General features: G+C 38.5%; 1 protein-coding gene across 1 annotated transcript in view; it reads right to left on the bottom strand.

Moving 5' to 3' along the window:
- Positions 1 to 4846: 4846 nt before the first annotated feature.
- The window catches only part of LOC102741385 (putative dimethylaniline monooxygenase [N-oxide-forming] 6), an 11644-nt gene continuing 2672 nt past the window's right edge, over positions 4847 to 13818 (bottom strand). The window contains 7 exon segments of the mRNA XM_031031306.2: positions 4847 to 5338; positions 5341 to 5606; positions 7003 to 7075; positions 8808 to 8921; positions 8924 to 9162; positions 11724 to 11923; positions 13294 to 13436. Of these exon segments, the coding sequence (XP_030887166.2) occupies positions 5229 to 5338; positions 5341 to 5606; positions 7003 to 7075; positions 8808 to 8921; positions 8924 to 9162; positions 11724 to 11923; positions 13294 to 13436 (1145 nt within the window). The 3' untranslated portion in view covers positions 4847 to 5228.

Here is a 13818-nt window from a genome sequence, read left to right as displayed (position 1 = left end):
TTTGAGGATGGACTCGCTAAGCCACACTTGCAGCAGTGTGGACGGTAGATGGGGGTGACAGGGTATTAACTTCCTTATGTTTACTTTGCCAGTAGAATGATTGATATGCAATCTGCCTGCTTCACTCATGTATTTATGAGTCTAGTCCCTGAAGGCATCCAGGTTGGGATGTTTAAGGATTTCTGTAATGCATTAAGGCAGGTTTGTCATATGAGTCAGTCCCTTAATAGGTGCAAAACTCATCAAATGCTTAGCAGTGTGGGTTAGTGAAGGCCCTGTGATGAAGTAATTCTTCAAATGCCTGAAGATGACTTTTTTTTTTTCCCCTGCAGGGAGGAGTACCTAACAAACATAGACATTAAGGCTCTAGTTATACTTCTTTTATGTAAGGTAAGAAAAGGTAATCAGTGAAGCTAAACCTTATTAAATCTAAGCAGAGGACCATTGAATGAGCTCGTAATGTAAGATGTAAACTTTAAATTGCACAGGAATTTCAGTTATCACTTCCTTGTGGCTTTAAAAAACTTTCCCCTAGTATTCATTTTGCCTCCAGCTATTTTTTTTTTTTTTACTAAAAGCCATATTAGAATACTGCATCCAGATACATCTTTGTTGATTATAGAAGTATTATATTACCAGGTTGTGGTCTTATCTCTTTAAAGAAATCAGTAGACACAGCCCAGGGTGTTATGTCCAAGGGGCTGCCATTGGTCCCAGTAGCAGCCTGGTAACTTGGTCTCTTCGTTCCAGATCTTCTACTCAAAGCCCAGATACTTGCTAAGTCTTCAGAAAGAGAATCTCCCTTTCACTGCCGGGTCCTGCTTTCTTCCCCAGATTCATCCCTTGTCTTTCCCCCTCCAACTCTCCCTGAAATCATGAAGAATTTCCACCATTTCTTCAAATCTGCCCTGCTTCTTTGTATCTCCTGAACTTTGCAGATGGTCTCTCAGTAGGGATGGTTCCTTTTGTTCCCTCCCATGACATGAAGAATATAGTCCGCATCAAATGACACTTCCTCAGAGAAACCTTTCTAAAAATTCCCTGGAAAAATCTTTCTTCCCTATACACTACTCCCTTCACATCTCTTTCCTTTATAATCTTGATCATATCTTGCTGTGTATTATATATGTACACATATATGCACACCCCTCTCTCTATATACACACGTCACATATAAAGTAGGTAGTACTCTTTGGAAATTTGACTAAATGCACTGTGCCTACCATATACACATATGTATGCATATGCATATTGTATATATGCATGTATACGTATGTATTTATGTACACTTACATGAATTACACACATATAAAGTGAACAATGCATGTAATCATATTTCTGAGGAGTATTCCCATATACGAACACTATTTCATGGGTGGTGATGTAAATATGTCCTTTTTGTTCTTGATGCCCTCATGTGCTGTTGTTTATTTTTATTATTTTTTTTAAGATTTTATTTATTTATTTGACACACAGAGAGAGATAGCGAGAGCAGGAACACACAAGCAGGGGGAGCAGGAGAGGTTGTGGTCTTATCTCTTTAAAGAAAGAGAAAGCAGGAGAGGGAGAAGCAGGCTTCCCTCCATGCAGGCAGACCAATAGGGGGCTCCGTCCCAGGAGCCTGGGATCATGACCTGAGCCAAAGGCAGACTCTTAACGACTGAGCCACCCAGGCACCCCTCATGTGCTCTTTAGAAGAGATGGTAGGAACTGGTCAAATAGCTCTTGGAGAGAACTCTGGATTGGAGAGGGAGGGGCAAAGGGAGAGAGAGAATCTTCAAGCAGACTCCCCACTCAGCATGGAGTCCGATGTGGGGCTCAATCCCAAAACCTGGAGATCATGACCTGAGTCAAAATCAAGAGGTGGATACTTAATGGACTCAGCCAACCAGGTGGGCTGCCCATTTTATTTTGTGTAATTAGTAAAGATGATGGGAAGGGACAAATGTATGTCTATTTATTACCTAGGACCAAGTACACAGAGGTTGTAAGTAACATTCCATCAAATTTAGTTAGTGAAAAGTAATGTGGTTGTCCATTTAATTTGCTAAAGATCTAATTGGTTTTATTTAATGATTCATGAATTGGGCAGCATCCCATCTAGCAAATCGAAAAGAGCTCTGAAGAGCTGTACACAATGAAAGGGCAGCCAAGAGGTATAAGCAGTATTGTATAATCCTCTGTGTTTATGTCTCCCAAAGCAAGTATCCATTATATTTTTAAAATAGTTTTATTGAGGTACAGTTGACATGTAGTAAGCTACATAAATTTAAATGTACAATTAGACAAGTTTTGGCATATGCATACATCTGTGAAACCATCACCACAATCAACATAACAAATTACATTACAACATACAAATTCCATCACCCTTCAGAATTTCCTCTACCCCTTGGTAATCCCTCCTGCCTACCTTTCCCTAGCTCCCAGCTTCCCACCATCCCTAGGAAAGCATTGATTTGACTTCTTTCACTCTAGATGGATTTGAACCTTCTAGCATCTTATATAATTGGAATACAGTATGTATTTATTTTTGTCTGGCTTTTTTCACTCAGTATGATGATTTTGAGATTCATTTACATTGCTGTGGGTAATAATAGTTCATTCATTTTTATTGCTGAGTAGTATTACATTGTGTGAATGTTCCACACTTTATCTATTAACATTTTTTAAAGATTTATTTATTCTAGAGAGAGAGAGAGTGCATGTGCACGTGCAAGCAGGGGGAGGGGCAGAGAAAGAGGGAGACAAGCAGACTCCCCACTGAGTGGGAAGCCCAATGCAGGGACTCGATCCCAGGACCCTGAGATCATGACCTGAGCCACAATCGAGTCATTTGCTCAACCGATTGAGCCACCTAGATGCCCCATCCATTAACATTTTGATTACATTAGCTTGTGCATAGATTTTGGATATTACAAATAAACCTGCTATGAATATTTATATATCAGTTTTTGTATAGACATATATTTTTATTTTTTCTAGGTTAATAAATATCTGAGTTGAATTATTAAATCATATGGCAGATATATGTTTAACTTTTAAGAGACTGGTACACTGTTTTCTAAAGTGGTTATACCATTTCACATTTCTATCAGCAGCATATGAGCTCTAGTTACTTTACTTCTTTGGTAATGCTTGTTATGGTCAGGGCAGCTATGTATTAACATTTTATTTTGCATTTTCTTAATGACTTGATGTTTAATATCTTTTCATATGATTATTTGCCATCTGTATGTCTTCCTTGGTTAAGCATCTGTTTAAATCCTACCCATTTTTAAATTGGGTTGTGTCTTATTATTGAATTTTGAGCTTTCTTTATATATTCTGAATACACATCTTCTATGAGATATAGTATTTGCAAATGTTTTCTCCCCATCTGTAGTCTGTCTTTTCATTCTCTTAACATTGTCTTTTCAAGAGTGGAAGTTCTTAATTTTGATAAAGCCTAATTTATAAAATTTCTTTTTCGTGGATTGCACATTTGACATTATATCTAAGACATCTTTGCCTAATTGAAAGACTTTCTTTTATGTTTTCTTCTGGAAGTTTTATACGTTAGTTTTTTAAAATTGTGTTATGTTAGTCAACATACAGTATATCATTAGTTTTTGATGTAGTGTTCCATGATTCATTGTTTGTGTATAACACCCAGTGCTCCATGCTATACTTTTAGGTTTTACATTTAGTTCTATGATCCATTTTGAGTTAATTTTTGTATATGGTGCAAAGTATTAATTGAATTTTCTTCATGTCATATAAATATCCAGTAGCTCTAGTATCATTTGTTGATAAGACTCTCATATCTCCACTGAATTCCCTTTGATAAAGTGAATGAATGCTTAAAAAACACATACTGCCAAAACTCTCTCAAGAAGAAACATATAACCTGAGTAGTCCTATATTATTAAAGAACTTGAATTTGTAGTTTAAAAACTTTTCCACAAAGAACTAGAGACCAAAATGGTTTCACTGGTGAATTCTAAGGAAACAATAATGCCAATTATAAACAAACTCTTCTGGAAAATTTAAGAGGACAGAATACTCTCTAACTCATTCCATGGGACCACTGTTACATTGATACCAAAACCAAGCCAAAATATTACAAAAAATAAAATACGGATCAATATCCATCATAAACATACATGCAAAAATCTTCAACAAATGTTAACAAATATAACCCTACAACATATAAAATGGATAATATATCATGACCAGGTGGGGTTTATTTCAGCAATGCAAGATTGGGTTAATAGTCAATGTAATTCACCATATTTTAACCAAAACCATAGGATCACCTCAATAGATGCAAAAAAAAAAAGCGTCTGACAAAAACCAACTTCCATTCCTGACCAAAACTGTCCGCTAACTAGGAATAGAAGAAAACTTCCTCAACTTAACAAAGGGTATTTATGAAGTATCTATAGATAACATCATTCTTACTGGTAAAAGACTCAATGCTTTATTCCTAAGATTAGGAACAAGGCAAGGATGTCTGATCTCACCACTTCTATTCAACATATTTATACTAGAGTTTCAATGCAGTAAGGCAAGAAAAAAGAGATAAAAGACATCCAAATAGAAATTGGAGAAGTAAAGCTATCTTTATTTTTAGACAACATGATTATTTATGTAGAAAGTATTATGAAACCTACAAAAAAGTTACTAGAACAAATGATTGAATTTTTATATATTAACAGTAGACAATAGGAAATTAAAAAATGTTTAACTACCATTTGTAATAACATCCAAAAATATGACATAGGATAAATCTGACAGAAGATGGGTAAGAACTATACACGAAAAACTACAAAACACTGCTGAGAGCAATTAAAGAAGATCTAAGTAAATGAAGAGATATACTGTGTCATGGGTTAGAAGATTCAACATTGTTGTGTTGTCATTTCTCCCCATGACAAAACACCCTTAAGAAATTTACTAAACTTTGTTCATCCTGCAAATCTGTGCTCACTGCCCTTCACCCTACTTCTTCCTTATCTCAAGCACCTCCAAACTTGCCAATTCAGCATGCAAAAAGCCTTTTTAGAGTATAGATTTTCATCAGAAAGGGAGAGGCTGAGTATTTTCCATTTTATTTAGACTTTGAGTTAAATGGGCCAGAATTCATTTTTACAGTTGCAGGAAGGGAAAGAGTAGCTCTGAGATTTTATGTATGCATATGTGTATATATCTAGTGTTAAACTACATACATATCTGTGATTAAACTTCTAGGCTAAACTCTGAGATGTAAAGGACTTTCTCATTAATAAAATGTAAGCCAAACAGCCAGCAAAAGCACTGGGAATGAAAGCATTTTGAGCAAATTGTGAAAGTGTTGGGGTCTCTGAGCTTCACTGACAGCTCTTGTCCTGGTTGGCTTTACTGTCCTATCCCACTGGGTCAGGATGGCATTTCTGGCCCCATCCCACTTCCCTGGTCCCATCAGTCGAAACTGGTATGGGCTGCAAGGACCAAAGAACACCTCCAGGGCCAGCTGGGGATCAGTCAGGAAAAGCCATGGTATGTTAGGCCTGGTCCCTATGAAGGAGCCCAGCTCGTCCCTGTACATGATGTAATCTGTCTGCAAAGTCTGGCTCTGGCCAAACCTGAGGAAAGAAAAGAACATATTGGAATGAGTGTCACAGTTGTAAACCAAGAACTGATTTCTTACTTTCTACCTCAGAAAAGTAGCATTTTGGTCAGCACCTCCAAAACTATCCCACTCTTCTTTCTTCACAGCAATGAATTTATCATTTGTTCTTTGGCTATTAATGAGTTGATTTTTTTTCTACTTCCTAATCTCTATCTAAGTTTGATGTTATTTTGGTCTTCTGCTTCTGGCCTGGAGAGAACTGACCTTCATGTGTCCAGATGACTGATTAACTTAGTTTACTCTTTAACACATGGTTATTCTTTACATAACATTGCTTAGGATCTGCTCCAGGGTTAGATTTTGGGGCATGGCCTCATTTACTTTTATGAGCCCTGAAGAACAGTCTACCATTTAAGAAATGAGGTTGACTTTGGGGCTTCTCTTCTTCCTCCTCCTTATTCCTACTGGCCTGTAATATAAAGGATGGTGAGTGAGCTGTGTGAATTGCTAGCACACAAGGGTGCCCACTTCACAGAGCTGTCCTGTGAACTGGATGAGGTGCAGGGGAGGTTTTGTTGAGTCTGAAAGTTCCAAGTCTTCTCTTCTCTAGATCCTTCACCAGCAACTACCTGGCAGCACTCAGTGAATGATGTGTTAGAGCTTGAAAGAGGAAAGAAACTTCTTATACAGTCGCCTATTCATCTGAATGGGATTCATTATCTAATTATTCTTTCAACAGATTTTAATATATAATTTGAAAAAGATTTACTTATATAGAAGTAATTAACATAAAAATTACATTTAAATATCTGATGTCTAGCCACTTAAATGATTTTCTTCCGATCCCATTTATGGTGTACTTGAGAACCCGTGTTTGGATGAATCAGAAGTGAATATTCTTTTAGAAGAAAATACCAGGGCAGGGGAACTCAGTTTAGTTCTTCATTTGTTTTTCTTATTACAGTGCTCGGTTCCCAGCTAGTTAACTTGCTGGTGGACATGTGGCTGATGGAAAGGACTTCTTGGAGACATTTGAGCTGGATAATTCTTTGTTTAGGAGGCCTGTCCTCTGCAATGTAGGATGTTTAGCAGTATCCTAATTTCTACACATTAGATGCCAATAGTATGCCCTCTATACTTGCAACAATCAAAAATATCTCTGAACTTTGCAAAATGTCCCCTGGGGATCAAAATCACCTCCATCTGAGAAACTGTACTCTAGAGTGTAGTTTGGTCTACACTACAGGTGACGTGTAATGACTATTATTTTCTATAGAATACTGCTTGATCATAGCAAGTGTTCCAAAAATGTGAACTTTGACTAGCAAAAATATTATAAAATATATAAATGTTTTCCTACATGTAAAGGAAAAACAGGATTTGCTTCATTAGCAAGTACAATCTCTTACCACTTGAGTTTCTTTCCCATTTTCTCATCAATATCATCCATCATTTCACTTGTAGTTGGCAAAGTACATGATTCTAGACAAGAAATGAAGAAAGAAATATTGAAAAAGATGAAAAAATCAGAAATACATAATGACACATGATGAATTTTTCTTAGTATTTATGAACTATGTCCCTAAAAGATTTTGTATCAAGAGAAGCTGCCTTTGGTATCTTTAGTAGAATAACAATTTACAGAAATAAAGACTTGAGAAGGCAATGAACCCCCTCTGTGAATGGCAAAGCTGGCCTGCAGTGAGATAGTGACCGCAGAGAAGTTTGTGACTTCAAATCACCCAACCTCATATTTCTGTGATGTCATGCAAGGCCTAATCCTCAACATGCCTGAGATGCACCTCATGCACATAATAGCTTAACAGCTTCTTTGTATTTCTGATTTGCATCCTCTTATTAATAATTCTTTCAAGAAATAATCTGGTAAAATAGTTCACTCTGAGGGACATGGCAATTAAAATGGAACAATGGAAAGAAGCATGAGTTTTCCAGCATCAGCCTGCAGCCAGAGGGGATCTTAAGGGGCATCAGAAAATTGTTAGTGTTTTGCAGTGGAGGGGTCATCTGATTACTGAGTGTAGCTCTTTTGCCTTTGTAACAGTGGTAGAAAGCTATTATGACATTCACGATGCAGAACACTTCCTAGTCATTGGTAGCGTCTTACCTAGCCTGGAAGTACCTTGTGGTCAGATGTTTGCTAAAATTTTTGTCTGCTTTGTTTGATGTTGTGTCTGAAGTGCCAAGACAGAGTGTGGCACATAGTAGTGCTCAATAAGTATTTGATGGATGAATAAATGATACCTTTTGTTTCATGTAAATTTCTTGGGTTTATGAACTGTAGCCAATTTTTTTCTAAAACCCCAGGTGTTTGGCACTGTTGTGCCTTTAAGAGAAAAACATGATAGAAGTATTTTACAGAAAACACCCTTATAAAAGATTGCATGACAGGGTTTATTTAAATAATGGTCCTTTGTGGTACACTTGAAATAGCTTATTTATCCACGACATTTTTAGAAAACATACAGTCTATGATTGTAACATTTTCTTCATTACTTATAGTCTAAGTTTTTATGGACAATATGTTAGGTGAAGTATACCTATATTGGCCAAGGTTTTTGAACCCTTGAATAAAAAGACACTTTAAGTAATAAGGATGATCGGTATGATTGATGTAAATTAAATCAATATATTTGAGACATTGCCTTTCTTCATGTAATCCTCATATTCTTGATTTCCTCACAAAAGCACACTTGTAGCCACTGGAGACCATGGGGTCTAGAGTGGAGGGAGGAGGAGAAGATTGCCGATAGAGTGGGTGTGGCCTGACATTGCTGTTCTGACAGTTTGATACCAGTAAGTTCTCTAGCATTGCCTGCAACATCCTCCAGGGCCCTTCTAACCTTCACAGTGTATCTTGACATTGCCTCTACCTATTGCTGTTTTTCTCTTGCTTAAAACCTTGCAAAATCCCTCCAATTTCCGTATGAGAAGTCACAGCTCTTAAGGCCCTCTGTGCTCTAGTCCCTTTCTCTATTTCTTACCACTCCCTGCCTCTGTTTTATATTCCCTTACAGAACACCCTAAGACTTCCCCTATTGTAACATTCCCCTGGCTCTGCTTTAGACTGTGTAAGGTCAAAGAGTATGTCTTGTTCCCTTTATATTCCTAGCACCTAGCACAGTACTTGGCATATAGTAGGTGCTCAATAAATGCTCATTGACTAAATGGATAAAAGACAGAATGGTCCACCTACTTGCAAACACTTTAGCAGCCCAGCGAGCCTGCAAGTCAGCTGTGGGGATGGCAGCCCCAAGGGACTGGACAAGGCCAATCACAGCCAAGTTTGGCTTCTCCATTTTTGGGGGAAGATACCTTTAAACAAGGTGACCTCACTGTTTCTGCTTTTGATGACGGAGTCATCAAGGAAGGGGTAGGCGTAACTATAGCCTGTTGCAAAGATGATGGAGTCGATGGCCTCAAACATGGTCCCATCCTCAAACACAGCTGAGGTCTCTGTAAACTCCTTCACACTGGGCTTGATGGACACAGTGCCACATAGGATGCGGGATGGGAGCTCGTCATTGAACACAGGCTCTTTCCTCAGGGGACTGTTCAGAGACAAGATACAAAGGCTCTTGCTGTAACATACCTCAATTCCAAGAAATATCTGCAATAGTTCATAGCACTGGAACCAAATTTGAGGAGTTAAACATTAACATGAGGACTACTGAGCTCTCATTTTGTGGCAGTTTTTTTTTCCTATTGTCTGCAACAATCCTTAAGAAATTCTGGGTGGCTCAGTCAATTAAGCGTCTGCCTTCAGCTTAGGTCATGATCCCAGGGTCCTGGGATAGAACCCCACATCAGGCTCTCTGCTCAGTGGGAAGTCTGCTTCTCCCTCTGCCTTATCCCCTGCTCATGCTCTCTCTCTCTCTCAAATAAATAAATAAAATCTTTAAAAAAAAGAATTTCTGTCTGAGCTGCCTCTTTTGGCCTTTTGAAGCTTGAAGATTTCCCTATGAGTACTTATACGATTTGGTGATTCACCAAATAGATGAGAATAAGACTAATTCCTAGACATAATCAGTGGTTCAGAGTGCAGAATCTGGAACCAGATGGCCCAAATTTATAATCTACCCCCGTCTCTCATGAGTGGCTACTTCTCTGTATTTGTTTCCTTATGTATAAAATGGGGATAGTGATAGAATCTACCTCATACTGTTGTTGTGAGGATTAAATGAACATTACCTGTAAAGCACTTAAAACAGTGTCTGCCACTTGCAAGCATCATTGTTATAAGTGAACTATTATTATAAATGAGGTCTTCTATGAGAAAATCAAATTTGCTTGGTGAGCTGCTTTATTGCCATGTTTGGTTTCCTTTACTTTGATTGCCAAAATTCCAGGATTCAGGGATTTTGGAATTTACTCCAAGTATCTGAAGCACTCAGAAAGTTTATAAATCTTAGAATCTGTCTATATACTTCCACACCATTCTCTATGTCTATAATTCTGCTACCTCTTCTTTTGCTTTATAAGGTGACAAAAAGTAGGACACAATAAAACCTGTTTTTCTCCCCCTGCCCCCTACCCAAGGGATGATTGAGAAGGTGTCATCAATACCTTAGAGTAATTGGAAGCTTTTCTAAGAGGGAGCTTCATTCTTGGAATGAATGGATTTCCAAATCTATGTTTCAATTGTCTAAAGGGCAAAGCCAGAATATGATTTGCAGTTGCTCTTACAAGACAAAAAGTCTTAATCAGCTCAGGTTTTGGAGCTTTTGTTACATTAAACATAATTTTCAATGCATGAAATCAACATTTTTTTTTCTTTAAGGATGTAGCAGTCTGCCAGACTAGGTAGGATAAATGCTGTGGAGTGAGGGTCTGGCTCCTAAACCTGGCATTTGCTATTCCAATTTACAGTTTCCTCTTGTTTTTCCTTATCTGATTCTCTAAACACAATGAAGCATTTTTTTAAAGATTTTATTTTTAAGTAACTTCTACACTCAACATGGGGCTTGAACTCACAATCCTGAGATTGCATGCTCTATTGACTGAGACAGCCAGGTGCCCCCAGAATGAAACATTTTTGTTAGCATGGGCCAAGATGAAATTTCTTAGTGAGTCCTTTCTTGTCTTACCCACTTTAATAGTTTTTTTATTGATATACTGATTCTTCTGCCAAGAATGCTTTTCTTTTTTTCTCTCTTTCTTCCTTTCTTTCCTTTTTTTTTTTTTTTTTTTAGAGAGGGAGCATGTGAGTGGGGTGGGAGGGGCAGAGGGGCAGAAGGAGAGAGAGAAAGAGAGAGAATCTTAAGCATGCTCCATGCCCACATGGAGCCGGACACGGGGCTTGACCTCACGACCCCGAGACCATGACCTGAGTTGAAATCAAGAGTCAGATGCTTCACTGACTGAGCCACCCAGGTGCCCCTAGAATGCCTTTCTAGTTAGTAGGTGTTGGGCTTTGTCTCTATACAGAAGTATATAAACAAATATTAATTTTAAAGGCTACATCAGTTTTGTGAATCTTCATTGTTTTACATGTTCCATGCATCCTGACTGTCCTGCTAAAATCCCAGACTCTGTGGTTAAGGAAGTGTGCACTTTCATTTCGAGATTTTCTGCTTTCTGAGACATGTTGATTAATACTACTTTGTTCATTGCTCTTTAGAAGCATATTGGAAAATTTAAGATTAATAAGAACCAATATTTGTAAAGCTTTATAGTTTACAAAATGCCTTAATTTTTTTATCTTACTGCATACCATGATAGTCTTGGGGAGTAGCTATTATTATTGCTATCCCCATTCACCCAAAACATGGATAAGATGTTCCGCAAAAGGACAATTCATGAATTGGCTCAGCCTTCAAAATTCTATGCTATAGCTCGTAGCTACCGTAGATGAATCTTGCATGTCAGGGGTATCTAGCTGTCTGCTCCTTTGCCATTTTGTATTTTCCCATATACCTTTCCCCACTAGAGTCATTTCAGTAAGATTTTCACCGCATGCATGATCTCCGAGTATACTGTGTCAGTTATGCAGTCCTCAGTTTAATCCCAATAACCTCAGTGAGCTGATTAAAGTTAGACCTAGAGAGAAAAATTTCCACTGAAACTAGTGCCCCACTTTTTTGGATGATAAAATAGGAGTTACTTGTAGTACCCATTTAAAGGCATCAGGCCATAGTTCTCATGCTTAAACCATGTGTTCATCTTCCTGACATATAACCAGTCAGAGACAAATGAAGGAAGGGCATTCCGGAGGGAGGTTGCAAAACGGGTCACATACACCATGTCCCAAGGATAGCCATCATCCCAAACCCTGCTCATGACCCAGGAACCCCTTCTGCTGCTGCTGATGACCTGGTGGGGAAGGCAACATGGATTTCAATATCACTCTGTAAGAAAGAAGCAGATATGTACACAATGGACATATTCTGTGAACATCTCCATACATTTCCCTCAATATCCAGGCAGAAGCATTTTTAAAGAGTTGGGTCAAGATGAATAGACCATGACTGAAACTAGGTAGAGACAGAACTACTCTGCCTCTACACCCCAAGGGGGTAGTGAACAGTTGTTGAAATAATGAGAACCTGTCATCTTGGAACAAGAGGGCTGTGTATTCAGTTGTGATGGGCCTAATCTTCACAGAGTCAGAGACATCGATGGTAGGACTGGTGGGTACCAGCCAGTCCAGAGCCTCAGTGGTAGTGGATGGTGGTAGTTGCTGGATTGGGTGGAAGAAATGTAGCTAAATCTCTACCTGAAATTAGGCTGAAGAGATGCCAAAGAGTTAATTCAGTTCTCTGTCTGAAGTCTCTTCCAGTCCTTCTTACACACCCACTCCATGACCTCTGCTAGGCACCTAAACCATGGCAGCTGTCTCAGCTCTGAGACAAGCCCAGCTGCTTGTCTATTATGCCACTTTTGTGACAACCCAAGGGAATTGAACTCCAAAAAATTCCTTAAGTTTTATTTACATCCACTTAAGAATTTGTTTATTGAGCATGTATTTCCTTAAAAATAAGTTCTTCAGGGTCTATTGGTCATGGGTGATTTAGCTTAGAGTCCTTTGGGAAGCCTTCTTTGACTTCATCCAGGCTAAGCTAGGTTCTCTTTTTATGGTGCTGCCATCTCCACACCTAATGTGTGGCATTTTTATTACCTCCTTCGTGCCTGTCATCTCACCTCCACCCACTGACTGCTCCTGGAAGTCAAGAAGTATTCTGACTTATTTCTGTGTTTATTTCTAGTCGGACATAGTTCTGGCATATAACATGTGCCCAGTGTTTGTTGAGCACTGGCTTTTGAGTGGATAAATGACAGTAAGAACCAAATCGTACATGTCTTCCAGACTTTCGGAATGATAAGCACAATGCCTTTTGTATGGTAGATGATAAGAAATACTGTTATATAAATAAAGGTGGATCCCAACTAGCAACAGTTTGCTTAGAAGTGATCAGAACACAAAATTAAAACAAAAAAATGCACTCTTATATATACATATATACACACGTACACTTACTTCTGGATCCGGCAGAATGTACTTCCTTGCCAGCCTGGGCCACATTACCTTGATTCACAGGGAGAATGTCTGAAGTCCTCCTTGATTCAATGGGCCTATGCAATAGGTGGATCCCTTGTCTTATGACATGGCAAACACGAGCCGCAGAGCCTAAGCTTTGATTTTAGAGCATAGCTATACCCCAGCTTTGTTTCTCACAGTATACCTGTGCAGCCAGAGGACTAAGCTCCACAGCAATGTCAGATCCTGAGTTCCCCAGGCCGATCACAAGGACCCTCTTCCCCTTGAAGGCTTCTGGGTTCTTAAAGTCCCTGCTGTGGAGGTAGTGGCCTTGAAACTGATGTAGGCCTAAGTGGAACATGAGGAGTGGTTTGAGTTGATTTTCAGGAGAAATGATGAAGACTCGCTGTTTTCATTTTTTAAAAAATTCCTATTATCAGTCTTAATTTTTAAAACAAAGCTTCCTAGTTGAAGTGCATTTATCCTTTTAGTGGTTTTCGACAATAAACCCCCAACTAAGTACTTACAGTGCCTTAAAAAACCTGCAGTATGGGAACTCATATTTTGATAGTAATCATAGCTAATATTTATTGAGTACTTACTGTGGGCTAGGCCCTCTGCTAAAGGATTTACAGTTTGACATTTAATCTTGATAACATCTCTGAATGGCAGATACTAGTATCCCTATTTTAAAAGACAAGGAAATCAAGACAAAGAAATTAAGTGACTC

The sequence above is a fragment of the Leptonychotes weddellii genome, chromosome 6 (assembly GCF_054177405.1).
Source record: "Leptonychotes weddellii isolate Sample4059 chromosome 6, ASM5417740v2, whole genome shotgun sequence".
NCBI lineage: Eukaryota > Metazoa > Chordata > Mammalia > Carnivora > Phocidae > Leptonychotes > Leptonychotes weddellii.
This window is presented reverse-complemented; position numbering and strand designations above follow the sequence as displayed.